We start from the raw sequence: 24074 nt of genomic DNA, 5'->3' as shown, positions 1-24074 counted from the left end.
AATATTACATCTAATATATAAAAATCAACAGAATATTAAATCAATTATTATGATTTCAGGTTTATTTTCATTCTCAGTTTATAGTATAAAACAGTTGTTAGAATTCTATGATTGCTGTAAAATTAAATACGCTGAATTAATAGAAAAATATAAATTATATTTCAGATGGATTGAATAATATTAAATGCTGTGAAATATGCAATAAAAGATATAAAAATAAAAAGAGTTTGAGAAATCACATGTATATTCATGAACTTGATGAAAAATTATATGAATCAAAATAAGAAATCGACTGTTAAATTAGCAGAAAATATAAAATATATTAGTTGAAATGTATGAAAATGAGTAAATTATATATATATTAAAAAAGGGGGTTGGGGTATCAATGTATTAGATACCCTAATACCTACCTATGTAATAGATACCCTATTAGGTGCCCTAATACCTAAAACCCTACTTTTATTTTATACAATTTTCAACCAATTTATTTACAATAACTAATATATGAATAAATTAAAGAATAATAAAGGTTCAAAATTATTACTTAGGCATATTAAATACGTATTAATGTATTAAATACATATTATGCTTTATTTCTGAAAATGAAGTCACAGAAGTAATTTATGTATTAATTTATTCAAATATGATATTGTAATTCTTTACATTTGACTAAAATAATACAAGCTGATACTAACTTATTCAGGGTAAAGTTTTTCTAGTATTATTCTAGTCAAATGTAAAGTAATTTAGTATCAATAAGAAATATTAGAAAAACATTAGAATTGAATAAGTTTTTGTTGTTAAAGCGACCTATTGTTTTTCTAATGTTTTTCTAATATTTCTTATGGTATAAAAAATAAATTTAACTGGCACTGGCTAGAGTGTAAGGACAGTAACGGGGACTACTTATGGAACTACATTCGTAAGATAGACTTAGCTGGCGTGGCGTACTGCGTCGTTTGTAAAGACCAGGTCAAATACTGTAGTGGCGGGAAAAAAGATATTCTTCGTCACCCGGATAGCGCACGGCATAAGAAGGCAGCGAGGGATGTGAAGCACAACGAATGCCTGCCGTCGTATTTTCAGATGAAAGAAGCCGATCGTGATACTGCATCTCCGGCGATGCAGAAACGCAAAATTTTTTCTGGGGGAGGACCCCCAGATCCCCCCCCGTTCTAAATTCCGGAATTTTGGTACTTTGGCCCTAGCATCTCTGTTAGCTAAAACATTATATTGTATTGAGCTGTGCCAAACTCAACGAGTCTGTCAATATATTTATCAATGACGCTAGATTATCCCAAGTTTATGAGACTAAATTCCTTGGTATTCAGATAGATAGCAGTTTAAACTGGAAATCTCACATCAAACAAATTACCAAAAAATTAGCAAGATTTATTGGTATTTTTTTATTTTTGTCTCAAAATGTACTTAGACAAATGTACTATTCATTTATTTTATCTAAATCTCATTATTTAGCTCACAGTACTACTCTTTTTAAATGCTTGAAGATTATAAAACTACGTGACATTAATAATTACCATGTTGCCCAATTCATGTATCATGGAAAGCTTTAATAAAGGGGTCATGAAGAGGTTTTTAAGATATGGCTGAAAGTATTTTTTATTTTTTAATATCAATTATAACCTATTTATTAATTTAGTGGTCAAGAAATTAATTTTTAATTCTTCAATTAGTGTTAAAACGAGACCTTTCATCGGCTGCGCTGATTCCTTCCCAACCCGTAAGTGTGGCGTCATTCTGAGAACCCAAACCAAAACAACATGGTGTAGTGTATAGAAATGGGTGATACTAACAGCGATTAAAGTGCAAAATAGTGACTCAAATACGTAAGATTTCAATCAAACGTCTGATGTTTAGGAAGCCAACTGTTGTTACTAATAGACAGTAAGAATTATTCCATTTAATTTGGACCTGATGCCTCAGAACGAAGGAATTTGTGACTATAGTACAGCATATTTCTACGTCGTGGAGCAGCGAGCCTTCATCGTCATTTAAGTCATTCCCTCTTTGTAAAAACCACGCAGAGAGGATGACTGATATAGGCATCGCAGATATTTCTGTGGGTAGATATTCTTATTCAGTACTGGACCATAAAAGTGTCCTGAAACCGTAAACTTGTTTGTGAATCCCAGCCCAGCCTGCGCCATCCCGTCCGTGTGTAGTAATGTGTGCTGCATATATACAGTCAGTATGTTGTACATACTACACCGATGTGGGTCACTGGGGAAAGCCAGTACTATATGCAGTGGAAAGTGCGTATCTCTTACTACGAACTTAATTCGCAAAAATACCATCACTTGGCAGAATAAGAGGCACTCAGATAATAAAAACATAAGTTTTGTGTATCCAAGTTTATGTGTGTTGTAATATTCCTTCTCTAAAGTGTGAAGCTAGTTTACACATAGGCCGGGTGTTTTTCCTCGTACGGTCCATCATCTTGGGGCTAAATCTTTGGTTTTGGCCACCAAAATTTGTCGCTGCCTTTGTGGGAACAGTTCGTAGCTACACAAAGCCAAGGCATTTCAATAGACGGTAAAGTAAACACGATATTCAACGAAAATGAGCATTGTTTAATAACGCTTTTGAGTGTGCTGCAGGCGATGTGTTCTCAGAATGATGTCATCAACATCACCGCACAAACGCAAGTGTCCTGTTGCTAGGGCCGTTGCTACGGGCTTTTCTTGAGTTTGGATAAAGATATTTTAAAAAAAATTTTTCACGAGACTACTATACATGCATAGGGTGAATGTTTTATACAAAAAAAATTAGATTTAGAAGTTTTTTCAAAACCTCTTCATGACCCCTTTTAAGTATTTTTGATAATTTCTTTCAAAAGATTTCCAGTACCCGTTATGATACCAGGTGCCAGTTCCATAGTCGAGACTTACGACCAAAAGTGGTCTTAAGTTGTTAGATTGGCTATAGAACCAAGATGGTCTTAGAGTGGTCTTAAAGAGCATATGCCATCAAAATAGAATATTGTGTAAAATTCATTTTCAAATGTGATGTTTTCGCAAATATCAAATATGGAACTGGTTTTAATTTTAGTTCAGCCATTACTGAGAAATATGACTTTTAAATCGGCAATTTCAGCACGTGCTCACTGTTATTATTTATCTTAGCAGGTGCGTGTTTCTGATGTCATCTCTGACAAACGCTCGCGGCTTCCATTCATTTCATTAGACATTTCATGCGATAATTTATCGTTTTGGGTGTGATTTGAATTAACTCTTACCATTGTATAGTGTTGCTACTGTTGTATATGACATGATCGTATATAAGTGAGTATAAGTGAGTAGCGCTGTAGGTCAGTGAATACAGTTAACAAATGGTGTTTATTTAATCGATTAAACATAGGCTACGCGTACTACCGCGCACACGTGCTTGTGTTGATTGTCGTAGTTAACATCATAAATAGCGCCACCAGGGGGTTGAATATGAATTATACACACCGAGTGAAGGATAAATAGATGACTATTCCGCTAACTATTATGCCTAATTCGTGCTCCTTTTTGGTTTACCTTTGTCAGCGATATGATGTTGGCATTGATTCATGTAAAATCGCGGTACGTTTTTTTATGTGAGCATTTGTTTTATTGGTTCTCGGCTTAAACGACGTATAATCGATGTGATTGAAGACATGGCGAACCTCCGTCGATGACATGGTCAACTGAGTTAAAATTCTACGAAAAACTGTTTTTGGCGGGAAAATTCTTAGCTCTCGCGTATATAATTGCATTGACCTCGATTGGGGGGCGTCGTCTCTACGAGCGAATGGGATTGACTGTTTTTGGGATATACGGGGAATTCCGCTACTAAAATAATTATGGGAAAGCCATAGAATGGCGTACGTTTCATTGGACTAGGTGCCGTTTACGTGCGAATTTTAAATGCTCATTGCTGGTGAGGATGTAATTATTTCACACATCTGCCATAGGTATTGTTTCATTTTTATACCCGGGATTGTTTTGATTGACATTGAGGTGTAAGCGAAATTCACTTACACGTTTGACATGAAAATAGGCTGAAAAATCGTAGTAGCAGAAGATAAGCGCTGTGTTTTCTGTTTGATAGAATTTGTAATAAATTGTAATTTCTTGTGACCTGAAAATACTAAGCAGCGAACTATGAGGTCTGCCGAGGTTTGAATATTGTAGTGGTAAATTCCAGGATTTAAAACGATCTAATAGCCGATTTATTCTGTACCGGTAAAAGCTTCCGCGGCCATACATTGGAGGAGGTTTCCAAGACTCAATATTCAGCTACCCTCTGATATGTCAGTGACATCATACTGTATGGATTTTTAGGCCATCCCAAAATAATGGTCTGTTTGCCGTAACCCGACCGACCCGACTTCAAAGGTACCGAGTGAAAACTTTTTTCTGGGATTCATTGAAATAAATTTCATTTTTGATAAAAACGGCCAGCCGACCGACCCACTGCCGATGTATGAGCTACGTATGTTTGAAGTCAAGTGTGCATCTGTGAAAACATGCCTTGACATGTGGCCTAATTTAAGTTTTCCAGGAAACTGGCAGTGTTCCAATAAGCTGCCATTCATTCTATTAAATAGTGACTAAATTGAAGCTGGTAAAAGCGCGCATATATTCAATGTACTGTTTCATTTTTAACACGGAGATGACGCTATGGACGAAGTTATAATTTTAGAATAATTCTCCAAATCTACGCTATTGGACAAATTTCCCGTGCACAACTTAGATTTGCGATATTGTTTCCATGTAAAAAAAGGTGATAAATTTGTTTCTTTTGCCCAAAAATTTAGCAAAAAAAAAAAATTTCTACCTATCGACTCATCCTGAAAAGTTGAGTCGGTGTTACGGCAAACAGACAATTATTTTGGGATGGCCTTATTTGAATATTTTTTTTCATATTGTGAAAAATATGTTTTTTTGAAAATATAAAATAGTTTCCCTGCCGCACCTACCTGTACCCTACGAAATTCTGGACGTGGACCGTAAACAAATGTATATCTGTGGTCTTATTTGAGTACAAAATAAATCTTTAAGAAAGGTAAAATACAATATAAACTTGTGGAACTTTGAAATCACGAATTAAAAAGATTCAAGCAATGCCCTTACTCCAACCAACAACCTCTAGCTTTCAAGGTAAACCACACTTTGCCCATGGGCAATTTATTTCAATAAGTCACATCTTAGGTCATTATATGTATACTAAAGTTTCTTCTGGTTATGAAATCGCGGAAAGTACAATTTTGATGGCATTTGCCCTTTAAGTCTAAGCCCAGTCTATGGAACCGGCCCCCTGTCTAGAAATAATCTTCAACCAGCTTCATTCCATACAAATACGAAACATTTTTTACTTTAAGTAAATGGTCAAAAAATTTGGAACTGTCTAGATGAAATTCTAAAGAATGAGAATGCCCCCTCTATTAAAAGCTTCAAAAATAAGTTGAAAATGAAACTTATATTAAATTACAGTTAAAAGAACTATTTGCCCATAGCCTTGATCAAAATATTTATCTGAAATATGTGAGATCTGTTTATGACAAAGTCATTATAATTTTGATTTTTATTCAGTTTTCTCTTCTTATTCCGGTTTCTTTTCTTTTTCGTTGTTTAACATTGAGGGTGATACATGATACAAGCAATGCTTCCTATATATTTTCCCTACTGCTATATCATAACAACTTATGAATGTATACAATATGTAATTTGTCATTTCCATTATGTAACTTTTTGAATTTATATATTGTTATGACAGGATATAAAGCAAGTAATAATGATGATAATAGTATAGAATCACTTTGGCCTGAAATAAACGAAGGTTAACCAACAATATTCGAACGTAACGCACCGCCGTCAACTATCTGTGTGTTGAATGAATGCATACTACAGCGCGCATGTAACATCCTGCTATCATGCTAATACGCTAGATCGATAACAGTTCGCATGCATGCTTGCTTGATTTTGGTGAGTTCCAAGGCCATTGGTTTTTGTATATGGCCACCAGGGGGTGTTGAATAATACAATAACTTAGTATTTCGATATTATATTCATACCTATGCATATTTTGTTACCACAATCAATTGAAAAGTTGTAGTTCATGACATGCTCTATGATTGTGGTGAGTTTCAAGGACATAAGTTATTCTATATGGTCACCAGGTAGGCGTTGTATAGTAGAATAACTTAGTATTTCCTTATTAAATTGGTCCTTAGGCATATTTTGTTACCATAATCAATTGCTAAATTGTAGCTCAGGCCATGTTCTATGATTGTGGTGGTCACCAGGGGGTGTTGAATAGTAGAATAACTTCGTATTTCCATTTAAAATTGGTACCGAGGCATATTGTTATCACAACCAATTGCGAAATTGTAGCTGCTGACATGTTCTATGAATGTGGTGAGTTTCAAGGTCATTGGCCTTTGTACATGGTCACCAGGGAGCGTTGAATATTGACATTGTTAGATTGTTGAGCATCTGAAACCACTTTCCAAGTGGGCATGGTGTCCCTGAAGCTCTAGTTAATATGAATTGATTATTTCCCCTGTGGGTGAAAATCTATTCTTAAATGAGCAAGTACCCCGATCTTCTACCCGACGTTTTGTCCTGACCCAAAAATGTGTTTACTCTATTATATTTGTTTGGTCTATCTATATTTCATCCAGATCCTAGTCTTTCAAGTGGTAATTGGTGCCAGGATGACCAGGATAACCACAATTTTTAGGCTGGGCACAACAAGCCCACATCTACATTTCATTTGAGAATCTCGATGACTTAGAAATCTCGATTGAATTGATTACAAACAATTTTCTAAAAACTACAACAATGGTTGTACTGATTAATGTTGATATACATCTGGGGAATGAAGTAATCTGTGTGCCCTTGCCTTATCCGCAAGATTTTTTTTTTGCAGGACAATTTTATGATGTTCATTTGAACTAAGATGTTTGATTGGATTTAATTCTCTTTATCTGTGATGTCTTTTTATTGCAGTGATTTTACCTACAAGTGTCACCATCATACGTTTGGCAAATGCCACAGTCATTCTACTGAGTATATCATGCATTGCGAAACATCTAGATCCTGAGTCAACTGTCCTACCCTGGTTACTTCCTGGTCTTGGACTGCACGCAGTTTATGGTGTGATGTTAGATAATAATTATTCTCAGGTTTGTTCTAGAATTGTATATCCTCATTTTCCTTACACATTCTTCGCAAACATTCACTGTGGTATGTTGTCATGTGTCGACCAGTTGTTAAGACTCATATAAAAGGTATACAAAGTTTATTATAAACTCTATGCCAAATTTTGTTCAGAAAAGTAATTTTTCATTTAAAACTTCTTAATGGATGCGTTGAAAAAGTTTTTCCACATTAAATTGATACCTAAGCATATTGTGTTACTATATTCAATTGGAAAGTTGTAGCCCATGACGTGGTCTATGATTTTGGTGAGTTTCAAGGTCATAGGTTTTTGTATGTGGCCACCAGGGGGCGTTAAATAATACAATAACTTAGTATTTCTATATTATATTTGTACCAATACATATTTTGTTACCAATCAATTTGTAGTTGTAGCTCATGACATCTTCCATGATTTTGGTGAGTTTAAGGACATTAGTTATTATATATGGTCACCAGGGGGCGTTGAATAGTAGAATAACTTAATATTTCCTTATTAGATTGGTACCTAGGCATATTTTGTTACCATGATCAATTGCAAAGTTTTAGTTCATGACATTGTCTATGATTGTGGTGAGTTTTTAAGGACATTAGTTATTCCATATAGTCACCAGGGGGGTGTTGAATAGTAGAATAGCATAGTATTTCCTTATTAGATTGGTACCTAGGCATATTTTGTTACCATGATCAATTGCAAAGTTGTGTTTCATGACATGTACTACGATTGTGGTGAGTTTTAAGGTCATTGGGTTTTGCATATGGTCACCAGGGGGGGTTGAATAGTAGAATAACTTAGTATATCCATATTGAATTGGTAACGAGGCATATTTTGTTATCACAATCAATTACAAAATCATAGCTGCTGACATCTACTATGATTGTGGTGGGTTTCTAGGTCATTAGTTTTTTTCTATATGGTCACTAGGGGGCGTTATGTATTGAAATTGCTAGATTGTTGAGCATTTAAAGCCACTTCCCAAGTGGGCATGGTGTCCCTGGACCCCTAGATTATATTTACTTGGTCCGGTACATTTTGGTTTACTGAGTATGTCATCAGGATAGTAAACAGAAGACGATTTAGGATACTGCCATGCGTGACTCCACTAGTTAGACCGACTTATTCCAAGATGAGGCGTTCCATTGATTTCGGCCACCTGTTTTCGTTCAGATATAACTGCTGAGCCATTTGAGCGACCTATCATTGATTATGTTTCCTAGTGGCTTGTTTAGCAATGGCTGATATTGTACCTTATCAAAGGCTTTGTCAAAATCCTTAAAGACTAATTATGACCTACAGTCTACAGCCTACGGAGTCAAGTAAGGCCATCAGGTCCAGTTGTCCATGGTCCAAGTAGGACATCTTAGGTGGCGTTGTCGTCAATAATGTAATATCCTTCAGTTCTGACTAAGTTAATAAAACCACTAATTACGTTCCGTCATATGCGTGTTATTACTGCTTTTGTTTATTTAATCTTCTTAGACTCAGGAGTACAAATCTCAGATCACATTCTTTACATTACATATAGACATCACACAAGATCCGACGTCAAACAGTAAACTACGATTGACTAAAAAGACAAGAAATGAAAACACACTAAGAAAAATACTAAGTAATCAACTCACGAATAATCAAGTCTAGTAAGACCAGGAAACGTCCTATAACCTTAAGGGTATCAGCCTCTGGCATGCGAGTGCCAATCTCGAAAACCAGTGATACAACTCTCTCAGGAGATTTACACAGAAATAACATTCGTCAATATAGCCTATACATCCTAAACAAACAATAGAGAATGCACTCACCGACAGTGTTGCCTCAAGAACTGAGGGTAAAACTAATATATTGGGCAGGTCACGAACTTTCTAAACACGCGCCCGCACACTCCACACTAAACTGCGGTCCCGGACCGGACAACGTACCGGACGTAAAGTAAAATAGAGAAAATAGAGTAAAACCAAATGGTTAGGAAAATAAGCCCGCTACACCGGCCCCCGAAATTGCATTGCAATTTCTCCACCACATTACAATACTAAAAAAGGGCCTCTGAGGTTAAGTGCAAACTCCTTACAAAAAGTTTATAACAGAATAACATATACAATGTATGCATACATCTACCAAAATAATATGCACCTTAGCAAACTAAATACATCAGAGCAACTCACACACGACTGGACTTAAACAGAATTAACCTGAATATTCGATCTTACGAAAAATTACTCAACTCATGTGAACCTGAAGTTAATTTCGCATCTACACAATAAGAACACCAGACCCATTAATATTTGAGTTCAACTTATCCCTTATGACATAAGAGTTCGCATCCTCATAAATGAACCTAAAACTTAATACAGGAAGATAGTACTACTAACGCACTCCTTTTAAGAATGGTATCCTATACAATTTACGCAAACTACTCAGCAGAAAATAACAACTAGCAATTATACACCACTGCTGCAAAATGAACCACTATTACTAAACTAAATGGATACAGCAGCATCACAGATTAGAACACACCTTAACGGCAAAACCATCTCACCCTGAGTGAGGGAATAAGAACATAATACAATACCACTGTACCAACTAGGCATACATACATCTGTCAAAAATTTAAACAATCAAAACTTAACTATGGATGGTTTACACACTATTCCTCATCGACCTCCAGTAATAAAACCAACTTGTCTATGGGACGGATCAACTAATTTGTTTTAGTTTTAATCCGAACTACGCGTACTGCACCATATTTGTCCGGAAGCACCTCAATGACCTTAGCCATTGCCCACGAGTTTCTTGGTGTACTGTCTGCTACCAAAACTATATCTCCGACAGCTACATTTCGATTTTGAGTTAGCCACTTTTGACGTACTTGCAATGTAGGAATGTACTCTGCTATCCAGCGCTTCCAAAAAATGTCCGCTAAATACTGAATCTGGCGCCACCTGCGTTTTACGTACATGTCCGTCTTAACGAACACACCTGGAGGTAAACATAGACCAGGTTTATATAACAGCACATGGTTCGGGGTCAAAACTTCCATGTCCGCGGGGTCTGACGAGTTTCTCGTGATCGGCCGATTATTTAGAATACTCTCCACTTCGCATAGGAGCGTGTGAAACGACTCGTCATCCAAGCGTGTCATTTGCTCCTTCATCAACGATCTCAACACTCTGCGGACGGAACGGATTAGCCTTTCCCACACACCCCCGAAGTGCGAACCAGCAGGGGGATTGAAGGACCAATCGATGCCATCCTGAAGCAATGAATCATGAATAACTGAGGCGTTCCAGCCTTTAATGGATTCCTTCAATTCGCGATCAGCAGCCACAAGATTCTTACCGTTATCCGACCTTATCGATTTCACATTTCCCCGTCTTGCCATGAATCGCCTGGTAGCATTTATACACGAGTCGCTATCAAGCGAGTACGCTACTTCGAGGTGAATTGCGCGACTAGCCAAACAGGTGAATATCACGCCGTACCTTTTCACCACGCTTCGACCGCTTTTAATTTCGATCGGCCCGAAATAGTCCGCACCGGAGTTTGCGAATGCCGGTTTGTCTGGCGTGACACGCTCGATCGGTAAGTCCGCCATTTTCTGATTGCCAGGCGGACTATGAGAAGTGATACACACGATACACTTCCCTCGGAAACTTTTGATTGATTTACGCGCTTGAGTCATCCAGTATCGTGTCCTGAGGTACGCTAGAATACTCTCACAACCTAGATGAACAACTTTACGATGCGCGTCTTCGATCAGTAATGTAGCTAATCTGGATCTGCTCGTTAGCAAGATTTGATGTTTCCGATCATAAGCAAGACTGGCATAACTAAGACGGCCACCAACCCTAATAACACCCTCATCTTTGTTTAACCTGGGATCTAACTTCCTAAGATTACACTTCTTTTTTAACTCGTGACCTTCCTCCAAGCGACGGTAGACTTCGGGAAAGTCTTGCTTTTGAACATGCGAAATAATCAATAGTTCAGCTGCGATTAAATCAGCGGTTATGAGCTCGAACTTATCTAAGGACTGACGCTTGAACTTTTTCACCGCTAGCTGGACCCATGCCAATATACGTTTAACACGAGACCATCTGCGACCGACGTCTAAGGATTCTGTCAACTGGATGCTCCTCTTCCGGCAGATCTACAGCCAACGTAGTGATGATCGTTGTATCACGCTTCACTTCTGGATCACCGTCGAGCGAAACGTTATTGCCTACGCGGGTGTCTGGCCACTCCGATTTCGGTTTATTCAGAAACTCAGGGCCATGAAGCCATCGATTCAAACATTATTCATCGAGAGTCATGCCACGCGATGCCAAATCAGCCGGATTTTCAGTGGTCCTAACATGACGCCATTTGTCTACATCTGAACTCCGCTGAATACACGAGACACGAATGTGTTAAACCTACTCGATTCATTTTTAATGTAGCATAGGACTATGGAACTATCAGTCCAGAAAACCGTATCGGTGACTTCTAAGTCGATCTCCTGCAGCATCATATTACACAGCCGGACCGACATGGTTGCTGCAGTGAGCTCCAACCGCGGAATCGACAGTCGCTTCAATGGAGCAACCCTGGATTTACCAAGAATCAACGAACACTGGACATTTCCATCGCTATCTTCCAGTCGAGCATACAACGACGACCCATATCCGACTTCGCTCGCATCCGAAAAACAATGAATTTCGCATGATATAATTTCGTTGTTAACAGTACCTGACGGACGCAAGCTGCGGGTTACCCGGACTTTGTCAACATTTTCCATCGCAGTGAGCCAGTTCTTCCATTCGATCAACTCTGTGTCATTTAAACATTCATCCCAATCAGCTTTCCGACAAGTCAGCTGCTGCAATAGCTGCTTTGCCGGCAGTATTGCAGGTGCGATAAACCCTATCAGATCATACGTCGCACTAGTTGTTGACAGCACTCCGCGTCTCGTAGTAGGATTGTTCTTCATATTGACAATGAATGACAATGTATCATCAACAATGGACCATTTCATCCCTAAGACTGAGTCCTCTTGTTTAGTTTCATCAACCCGATCATCTGGGGGAATACTATTTAACGCAGTGCTCTTGTTCGATGACCATTTCGTAAGATTGAATCCACCTTTCCTACAAAGGTTTTGTGTACTGACGGCTAATTCTTCGGATTCGGCGATTTTGAATGGGCATTTAAGAAAATCATCGACATAAAAGTTTCGAGCTGTCGACTTGACGATTTCAGTACTGAATTTAGCCGCATTATCTGTAGCCGTACGCTGTAAGGCGATGTTCGCACACGCTGGCGCCAAACATATGGACTTTCATGCGCAAGCAAACGATTCCTTTCTCTATATCACCGTCTTCGAACCACAAGAATCTCAAGAAATCTCGGTCGTTTTGGGGAACACGTACCTGAAAAAACATCTTCTCGATGTCGGCCTTTAGCGCCACCTGGCCTTCGCGGAAGCGATGAAGAACTCCAATCAACGAATTCGTGACATCTGGGCCTTGCAAGAGTACATCATTCAAAGCAATCCCCTGAAATTTCGAACCTACACAAATTGCTTAAGTCCTCTTAAGTAATTTGAAAACTGGACCTTTGGTCCTCTAGTTTATTCAAGCGTAATTCTGTCTCCAATAGTCTTTGTATCAAGCTTTAGTATAGTATATTTCAAAACATGGAATGTCACAGAAGGGTACAGCCAGCACACAAGATTTATACTGCCTCTGTGTTTGACATTTGTAAACATACTTTCTACTTCCCTTACATTACAAATGGCACAGTTACGCCTCCCAACTGTCCTTTCCATATAATGCCCCGGGTTATCTATCCAAGGAGGGTCAATTGGATTGCTATGGCACTGAAACTGTATGCATTACATAGAGACAGCAGTTATGAGTAACTGACTGAAAACTTCCACCATTTGCATCTGATATGCTCAGATGTGAAGTAGGACTTTATTGATCCGCTATATATCATAATATAATTTCATATCATATTATATCATGTTTATCTGAATAATTTACAACAATGTATGATTTGGGCTCAAGGTGTTTCAAAGCCAAGGTCCTTTTATCTTAATCAGTTATACCGAAGGTTGGTTCTCGAATATTGGATTACAAAATTGGTACCAGTACTATTTCTAGTGTTGTGGCTGTGAATTTGCGAATTATGTAGAAAGAAATTATTGAAGGCTTTAGAAATATCATTATTGTTATATTATTGCATGAACTGGCAAATTTGTAGATATCCTCGAATTTCAATAGTTAATACTTTCTGAATAATGGTTACATATGTGCTAAGTAAACACTTCCAGTAATCACTCTAATCGCTTTCTTTTGTAACACCACAAGACAGTCGAGATTAGTGGAGGTATTATTTGCCCAAGTCACATTACAATGCCGTTATTCGTCGACATCCTGGTTCATAATGATTAGAATAGTTGTCTTTCAAAATGTCAGAAAACCTGTTATCGCCGCTTTATAGCTGTATTTATCATTATTATTATTCCCCCTCCCCTTTCCAAACAGACAATCCCCAAAAGTCACTAAAAGCCTAATGCTCCTAAACTACTTTACAGATTTCTACAAATTTTTTCTTAACCCAACTTACCATCATGTCTCAAGTGTCTTAATTTTGATTGACACTTATTTTGATCCCTAAGAGGACTTAAGTAATTTGTGTAGGTTTTCAAAGGCTGTAGAATATTTCATATATGCTTGGATAGGCAGGTAATATTGTATTGATACCTGCCCAGGTTCTATAGTGTTGCTTGCGAGAACATATTGGTCAATAGTTTATATAGGCTTGAATAGGGATTCTATTCTGGCAGTTATCGACACACTAGATACATGTTCATTCAAGTTAATTTTTAGGCCAGCCGTAGGCTGAGCCTATTACTATACAAATGGAGCGAATTTAAATGACATGGTTTCCACACAAAAGGCTCTTTTGCTTGCCAAGTGAGGGCATATTCAAACAAATCACGTATTTAAGCGTAATCCATTCTCGGAATCGTAGCGAGCAGAATTTTGAAATAGGGTCTCATAAAAATGTTTTCTGCATTTTTCACGAAAGTTAAATCGGGAAAATTTCAATTTTTATCAGCCAATCAGGAAGTTGTGTCTTCCCTGTGATTGGTTTATCTGAAAATATCAGCAGCTGTTCACGTGAATTATCGCGATTTCATTACTGGCGCTTTTGCGCATGACTTCATGTATCAACACGCGACAATACTTCCGCGTTCGCTACGTGTTCGCTGATTGGCCCATTTACTGGGAAATTCCACAGAAGCCTAATGTGGTTTGTTACAAGCGCTGTGATTGGCCCGACCCGATTCTGGCATGGCTTTAGCTTAGTGGGTTCGAATCCCTTGACGGGTGAAGATGATGGATCCTATCAATATCTATTGAAACTAATAAGTTTCCCGGTTGGGCAGCCGCGGATATCTACCGGAAGTATTCCGGTTCGATATTTCGAGGTTTCTTTGAATTTTGGAGTGATATTGAAATCCGGTAAATACCAGCGGTAGATTGTGAAAACCCATTGCATGATATTTGTATTACTTAATCAACGAAAAGCGTCGGGGCCGCGCCAGGAGTTTTCGTGATTCAAGTAGCGCAATAGCCTACTTCTTCGCGTTCGTCCACCTCAATTTTCACTCCGCCGATCTCTGACACGGCTCTGTCCCCGTCGGCGCTGTGATTGCACTTTCGTACCACCAAAATTTTTTATTTCTATATCAGGGAGGTCTGGAGAATAAAAAAGTCAAAATTTGGATATCACATAGGCCTGATTTCATCGAATAAGTCAACCATGGTCGTTACGTTTCCGTACTTATTACCACCTAAAACCGTCTGAACAATTTTGTCACGACCAACATTTCGTTCACAGAAATCGGGTGTTCACGTGAACCCGCGGTATCGTCTACTGTTTTACTTCCTGGTTTTATTTTAAGATTTAAAATTATATTTCAAGATCGATTTCTATGAAATCTTTAGTTGATTTGGTGTTTGGGAGGAATTTTTATTTGCTCTACAGAAAATTCATCCTTGACAATTGCGCAAGGTTCGCGAAAAAAAAGGTTTTACCAAATCGGGTGTATGACCTTGATATGCTAATTAGCCATGTGCCCAAATTGCAAATTCAATCAAATTTTATTCTGCCAAAAAATGTTAAATACAATTCGCTTTCCGAGAGTTGATGGCATGCTGCATGGAACAAAGTTGTTTTGAGATGGGTCTTGAAGCTATTTAGGTCGAGAGATAACCATCTAGATAGTTCGTGAGAGTTCCAAAGTTTTGAAGACGCTTCAAGGTAATGTCTTGATATTTGGTTTATACGTGTATCTACCCTAGACACATCTTCAGGCCAAAAACTGGCCCTGTCAGATTCAAGATGGCCGACTGGCAGCCATTGTTGTTCGCAAAATCAGCACTTTTTACACATTTTTGAAGTTTTCGAGGGAAATTTTGAAGACACTTTTATCAATAACCTTGATCATTCGTATATATTTGTATCCCCCGAGGGCCCATCGGCATGAGAAAAATTGGGTCGATCGGACTCAAGATGGCCGTAGTGTAACCTTTTTTGTTCCCAAAAATGTCAATTTTGGCCTGAATTCTGAGTACTGTAGCTTTCTAATGGTGTGCCATGTTTCATTGCAATTTGTTATGGGTATTCTTTGGAAAAGGGATCTTTTATATCCGAGAGGGTATTTTTGACCAGGCAATTATGATGCACTTGGCGGCCATCTTGGGGTCATCAGTACTCATTCGTAGGTGGAAAAAAATTTTTTCCACATCATAATTGATACTTAAGCATATTTTGCTACTATAATCAATTGGAAAGTTGTAGCTCATGACATGTTCTATGATCGAGATGAGTTTCAAGCTCATTGGTTTTTGTTTATGGCCACCAGGGGGCGTTGAACAATACAATAACTTAGTATTTCTATATTACATTCGTACCTATGCATATGATGCTACCACAATCAATTGGAAAGTTGTAGCTCATGACATGGTCTATGATCTTGGTGAGTTTCAAGCTCATTGGTTTTTGTATATGGCCACCAGGGGCGTTGAACAATACAATAACTTAGTATTTCTATATTACATTCGTTCCTGCTGTCTGTGTTAACACACGATTTTACTATGTAAATGATATTGAGCAGGGAGTGTATATTGATAAATATAACCCACAGATTACATCATTTATAAAAAGCAAATCTGACAGGCTGGCCATTGTGCCCCTTGGGGCTCTTGTTTCAATAGTGTCATATTGCTTGTTAAAACTCTGTCATGCCGAAAGTACAGGTCATTGTACCAGTCATGCCGGTTTCAAATCAATAACAACATGAAACAACTTTTTAATTTCTAATCATAATTTCCAAAGGGTGACATATTAATTGTACTGTTAGAAAAACCCATAATCACAGCTTGGTTTGCAGTTACATTTCTTGTTTGTTTTTATTTTCAGAATGCATCCATGTTATCTGGTGTGATGTTGGTATCATACTATGCATTTGTATTGGTATCATGCCCTTGGAAAGCAATGTATCCTTTGGAATTAAAATGATTAGTTGAATGATGAAACAAGATGCAGATGGTGATGGAGAAAATACCTGTCACTAAAGAGCTTTTTTTATTTAACTTTTATGCATTCAATTGTATCAGCAATTGCAAGCACCTGAGCTTCCAAATATGTGTACACATATGTGTTCATTTATGCACTCTGAGACTCCTGTATGAAATTAATGAAAAAGACTGAATGAAGCCAATACCAAACCCTTTACACATTGTTTAAGTAAAAATTTTGATTTTTGCCCCCAATGTGAATAGAACATTATGCACTGAATGTGGGAAAAAGAAAAAATGAGAAAAAAATTCCTGCTCCTTCTTAAGCCATCTTGCGTTACCTTTACCTGCTGTATCATCACGCCATCTGATGGTATTATCAAGCATAAATATGTTCATTTTTAGCATTGGTTGATGTCTATGACGTCATGCCGATGCTAGTAAAATGGATCGAAAATAGTAGTGTGAAAAAATAGCGCCGACTCTTCTCATTTTTATAGTAACTTCAAATTGTCACTCCGTTCACGTAAAACATTAGAAACAGCTGAAAATGACTAAAAAAATGTTTCAATTATTCCCCACAACATAGCGTCGCCAGATTTCTGATTTAATGGTCCAAAAAGTTATTCGATCGCATTTTTCTGTTTTTTTTGTTTGGATATCACTGTCATTCCAACTATCAGTATCCATGGGATTATTTGGGATTAATTCTCGGCGTCAGAATACGTATTTCTAGAGCAGTGGAACGGCAGCCTACTCGTGACTGAAACCCGTATGTGATCGTGCGGGAACGCCTTTACCAAAGTTAAAACCATTTCATGATGACACGAAACATCGAACGGTAAACGGTAGGCTACCACTATGATACGATATCACCAATAAAGAAAGATCCTTTTATTCAATTTTACCAGAGTTGTTTATTGGAGGAAAATATCATTGTTAAGTACGCCGAGAACAACCATGTTGTATTATCAATCAGTTGACTGACATTGTAAAATTCGATTCGGCTATATTCTAATATAAGTTTTCTTTTTAGGATGCCCTACACGTCTGCTGCGCACTCATAAGGTGGTAGCACCCTCTTACGCACTCGGCAGAGATTCGCTTTGTAATGCACGCCGGGAAAAAATACCTTTTATTATCTTTTCCATGCGTTAAACAACAGTGATTGAATTTACGCGTTGTTTGTCGTAAATTGCAATATTGCGATGGTTATTTGCCGCCGCTGTAGTTTTTTGGAATTAAATCGAGCGGCCTCGGTAGCTCAGTGAGATAAGGCGTGATGCAGTTGAATCCACTATCAATGCCGAGTTACAAGTGGGTTCGAGTCCCGCTGGCTGCGAACAGTATGCGGGCAACACTTCAAAGGCCGTACCGTCGTGAGGTTAAATAAACAATCCAATCAGAATAGTCTTGGGAAACCAAGATCCAAACGACGTACGTAAAGCCAAACAAACAAAAAGACAAACAAGCAATCATCAGCCGGCCTCAGTGACACCAACACCGGCATCGCTCTTTGCGACGTTTTGCATGCGTAAATGCATCAGAGCTTGGAGCTTTAAGATCAGAGGGTCTTGCAATTGCATTCAGAAAAATCGTTCCGTTTTTGTTTTCATTATTTAGTGGGGTCTAACAGTTCATGCGTAAAAATGGGTTTTTGTATCCAAATCTTGATTGATATATTTATCTTGGCTGGGACATGATGGAAAACATCAGAATAAACTAGTTTCGTCTTTTTAACAGAATCACATTAATGAGGTTTAACACTACAAATAGCCTAGGCTAAATCGTTCGGCAGAAAATAAATTCATTTTCACGAATAAAATCGTACTAGACAAATAGACCTTTAAGTCTGTGGTCCTCCGGATCAACATCGTCATAGAAGATTTGCCGGCAGATGTAAAACATTATAACCACTTAATACCACAGTATAATCTACCAATGCTTCAAGGCCCATGGGCCTCTTGTTGTGTATTAAACAAATTTTGGGGGCTAGTGCAGTGAATTGATAAAAATGATTGCGAAAATAGTATGTACACATATGTGTACGCTATGCAAGAAAAAGTTTTTAGAGCATTCTTTGATGTGAAGTTTGAAACTGAAATGATTTGATTGAGATTCAAACATAAACCTAAAAGCCAGGATAGATAGCCAAATATTTAGCTTGGCGATCTTGATGAAATTAAGCCCAGAAAATATTGATTTTGAACTGTTTATTTGGTTTGCTGTTTTTGTCAAAATAATTATGTTGCACTGTGTGCCACTTTTCTTCTGCAAGGAAAGAGAAACGCCATATGTTGGTTAAAGCTTTACCTGTTTCTAGGGATTACCATGTTGAACAGTTTCTTCATTGCAGCTGTAATAATCATAAGGGTGATATGCATAGTCAATTTCATGAAGATTTACTGAAGAGATTCGGAAAAGCTCTTGAGATCATCAATCTTTACAGAATATGAGAATATGTGACCTCAACATCAATTGGAGTCATAAAATACTTCCGTGATTTACAAGTTTGTTATTTTCATTAACATTGATTCAGAATTGTGATCAGTTCAGCTCATATACCACTGAGCGCATTCTATTTGGCACTAGTTTCACTGAACATCAACGGCTGCAACTTATTAGGGTTGTCTGCCTGCTCAGATATTTTATGTTTTGGAAGATTTTCAATATTCCATACAGTAGGTAAGTCTGGTAACAATGTGTATGAATTTGAAATGTCACGAATCGATCAATTATCTTTGATAAGATTTATCGGTCTTAAATGCCTTCTAAATGGAAAACTGTGTAATCGGGCTTTCGACATGTGTATTGGGGATCTGTTCATCCAGACCCAATTTCCACCTGTTCCCCGGCTATCACCGGCTGATTGGTCATTGCTTACCTAACTCAGTTGTCTTGGGCTAACTTTAAGCCGATTACTTCAGTGCTACCATTTCCTTTGGTTCCGCTTGAACGGACAGAAACCTACTAGAGTACATTTTGTCCAATGTACATCATAATTGATTCCAGGACCCGTAACAGTTATTCATAAACCTTACACCAGACCATAACTGCCAAATTGCCTCTGATTAGGATGATTCCTATGACTTGGACCATTCTTTTTTATAGTACTCTTTGTCATCGGCTCCTACCAGTTGGGCTTAATGCCCAACATTTTATGCCCCCACAATGCTTGGGGGTGTACTGCATTCACTTCGCATTCTGTCCTACTAGCATTGCATAACTGATTTCAGGGCCTGTGGGTTGAAGATAAAAGTCAATGGAAGTTGTTTTGGTGGTTGTTATATTTACCATATGTTGATGTGTATACCATGGGCCGGTTGCTCAAAAGTTGGTTAGAGTTGACCAGTAGATAGTTGATATGGTGACAATTGAAATTTCATTGTTACTATGGTATTTAACGGCCGGTTATATTTAACCAACTTTTGAGCAACTGGCCCCATATTGTAGATTATATGTTGCATAATTCGATTGGTATGATAACAGGCTGAATAATCGTTGTAGCAGAAGATGAGCGCTGCGTTTTCTGTTTGATAGAATTTGTAATAAATTGTAATTTCTTGTTACCTGAAAATACTAAGCAGCAAACTATAGGTATAGGTCAAGGTCTGGATATTGAAGTGGTAAGGTCCAGGGTTTAAAACGATCTAATACTACGCCCTGGTCTTTTAGCTTCCGCGGCCATACATTGGAAGAGGTTTCGTTTCCAAGACTCAATATTCAGCCACCCTCTGATATGTGAAATCATATGAATTTTATTTGAATATTTTTTCATATCGTGAAAAAAATATTTTTTTTTGAATATAAAATAGTTTCCCTGCCGCGCCTACCTGTACCCTACGAAATCTCTGGAGGTAGACCATAAACAAATGTTTATCTTTGGTCTTATTTGACTACAGAATAATTCTTTAAGAAAGATAAAATACAATATAAACTTCTAGAACTTCGAAGTCACAAATAAAAAAGATTTTCAAGCAATGCCCTTACTCCAAACAACCTCTAGCTTTCAAGGTAAACCACACTTTGCCCATGGGCAATTTGTTTAAGATCTAAAATTGTATTTCAATATCAATTTCTGTAAAAATATCTTTTTCAATATCTTTTCCATGAAAAAGTAACGGTCCAAGAACCGAACCTTGAGGTACACCATATTTAATTTCTTTGAAGTTCGTATTTTTATAATAAACAAGATACTAAGAAACTTAGTACTCTTTAAATTGTCTGTTTAAAGTAATTGCAATCACAGAAACATGGGCCTACAACCCACAGGACAATGGAATTTGTACAGTTTAGATGGATATAAATGCACTTTAGTTAACAGAGCGAACAGAATAGGCGTAGGAGTTGCTATTTATGTCCATGAATCATTAAATTATACAGTAAGGGAAAATCTTGAATTTTTTGAGACCTCTGATACAGAATCATAATCATGGGCTTGCAAATGCAAGCCCATGTTGCTATCACACGGATTGATAACTAGCTTGGGGAGTCGATAACTTTCGTTAGAAACTTTCTTGGGCTCTGATATTTACACACATGCAGTAATAAAATCTAGGTTCCTTTCCTATATTGGCTATATCGGTTGTCGTTTTCATTGTTTCATGATTTTGTTTAATTAGGGTTTTCTGACTTTCGTCGAAAACCCTCTTGTAATTCTGTTGATTGTTATTATTATTAGGGTTTCTGCTGCCTTCGCAGAAACCCTATTGTATTCCTGCTGATTATTATTATTAGGGTTTCTGCTGCCTTCGCAGAAACCCTATTGTATTCCTGCTGATTATTATTATTAGGGTTTCTGCTGCCTTCGCAGAAAGGGTTTCTGCTGCCTTCACAGAAACCCTATCGTATTCCTGCTGATTATTATTATTAGGGTTTCTGCTGCCTTCGCAGAAACCCTATTGTATTCCTGCTGATTATTATTATTAGGGTTTCTGCTGCCTTCGCAGAAACCCTATTGTATTCCTGCTGATTATTATTATTAGGGTTTCTGCTGCCTTCGCAGAAAGGGTTTCTGCTGCCTTCACAGAAACCCTATCGTATTCCTGCTGATTATTATTATTAGGGTTTCTGCTGCCTTCACAGAAACCCTATTGTATTCCTGCTGATTATTATTATTATTATTATTATATTCTGTTTCACACTGATCTTACTGAAAGGATATAAACAACTGCAATTTACTGTCACTGTCGGTGAAACCATTCAGTATCACAAGTACTACGCTGCATTGACAAATACTGTATATAATATTAATAAGAATTGAACTGTTTACTCACAATGAGCCTCTAAACATCGAAATTTAAGCCCGATTCAAACGGTATCCATCTACGTATGTGTATTGCCTACGTGTCATTCCCACAGCGCGTCAGTCAGTGTCCCTATAAGCAGTGATAGAGCTGGTGTACTAGATCTGTAGTTTTTTAGTATTTTTATATATATGTGGCGCACTGAATATGGTCAGTCTCGAGTGAACGCAACTGAGGAATTTTTGTGCGGCATATACAAGCAATAGCATCCTTGCAGTAACTTCCCTGGATAGAGCTAATGAATGCAGCTACGGTATCTATAAGCAAGAGCCTGGATGGCTATATTCTGTTAGCATTACAATATTCCTTGACGGATTTACTTGAAACTTTCGTGAGATGTACGGAACACAGGTACCTTGAGGTAAGTCGAAGAGATCTTTGATTGGGGACCCCGTTCACCCACCAGGGGGCGTTGTACTTTTGAAAATTCTGACATCGAAAAGTTACTGTGTGAGAAAAATTTTTGTCTTTGAGTTTTCAGCTTCGGCTGAGCACGAAAAATGTTCATGACAGCCTGGAGGCTAAAAAAGTCAATGGCACGCCCTATCTGCGATTAACCGTTTGGGCTCTACGGGCTCGAAACGGGACCCGAACTTTTTCAAAGAGATTTTTGCTCCTAGCTCCTTAACCGGTGGAGATTGAATCGTGGTTGCGATGAGTGATCAGTAGCCCTTGACAAGACGCTTGTATTGATGTATGGTATAACTATGTAACTCATATGGTTCTCCAGTAGCGCCACCTAAAAGACGCTGGAAAACTCATTTTCATCTATATCGACCAAGGGAATCATTGGATTTCTATAAAAATTGATACACATGTACCTGGTTACTAAATGCAACGAACCCCTCACATGATTAGTTCCTATTTTAACCACTAGGGGGCGTAAATTTTGAAAAATTGATTTCAGCATTGATTTTTCGTATGTAAGGCGGTCTGTTTATTATGAAAATCACAAAACTTGGTATCAGTACAAAGACGTGCGTAATATGCCAACCTGCATGATTAGTTCATACAACTGCCACCAGGGGACTGTGAAAACAACGATTTTTTCTCCTAGGTCCTTAACCGTTGGTGATAGAATCGAGGTTGCAATGTGTGGTTAGTACCCCTTTACAAGACACTTGTATTAGTGTAAGGTTTAAGTAGGTAACTCATATGGTGCTCCAGTAGCGCTACCTACAAATTGTTGGAAATGCATTTTCATTGATATCTACTTATCGGATGGAGGGATTTCTATGAAAATTGATACACATGTACTTTGTTACGAGGGAATGGTAGAACACTGTATCACCTATTTTCTTGAAGTTGCGGGAGCGCTAACATTAGACTGTTGGACACACAAACACATGCTCATGCAGACTACTATATGGTGATGCTGTAACGCCGCTTGGCACGTGCACATTTGGTATGATAACAGGCTGAATAATCGTCGTAGCAGAAGATGTGCGCCATGTTTTCTGTTTGATAGAATTTGTAATAAATGTGACCTGAAAATACTAAGCAGCAAACTATAGGTATAGGTCGAGGTCTGAATATTGTAGTGGTAAATTCTAGGGTTTAAAACGATCTAATACTACGCCTGGTGTTTTAGCTACCGCTACCATACATTGGAGGAGGTTTCGTTTCCAAGACTCAATATTCAGCCACCCTCTGATATGCGACATCATATGAATTTTATATGAATATTTTTGGTTTACCTTTGTCAGCGATATGAGGTTGGTATTGAGCCAATTCATGTAAAATCGCGGTACGTTTTTTAATCTGAGCATTTGTTTCATTGGTTCTCGGCCTAAACGACGTATAATCGATGCGATTGAAGACATGGCGAACCTCCGTCGATGACACGGTCAACTGAGTTAAAATTCTACGAAAAACTGTTTTTGGCCGGAAAATTCTTAGCTCTCACGTATAAAATTGCAATGACCTCGATTGGGGGGCGTCGTCTCTACGAGCGAATGGGATTGGCTGTTTTTGGGATATACGGGGAATTCCGGCGCTACTAAAATAATTATGG

The 24074-nt window shown here is 37.9% G+C and overlaps 1 protein-coding gene across 1 annotated transcript in view; it reads left to right on the top strand.

The window, feature by feature from the left end:
* Nucleotides 1-24074, top strand: part of LOC141900300 (uncharacterized) — a 231621-nt gene that overhangs the window by 133471 nt on the left and 74076 nt on the right. Inside the window, exons 9-11 of the mRNA XM_074787124.1 lie at nt 6999-7174; nt 16657-16733; nt 19294-19439. Of these exons, the coding sequence (XP_074643225.1) occupies nt 6999-7174; nt 16657-16733; nt 19294-19439 (399 nt within the window). The remainder of the gene's footprint in view (nt 1-6998; nt 7175-16656; nt 16734-19293; nt 19440-24074) is intronic.

This window comes from Tubulanus polymorphus, chromosome 1 (genome assembly GCF_964204645.1).
Source record: "Tubulanus polymorphus chromosome 1, tnTubPoly1.2, whole genome shotgun sequence".
NCBI lineage: Eukaryota > Metazoa > Nemertea > Palaeonemertea > Tubulaniformes > Tubulanidae > Tubulanus > Tubulanus polymorphus.
The sequence above is the reverse complement of the archived record's forward strand: the minus strand, read 5'-3'. Positions and strand labels throughout refer to the sequence as shown.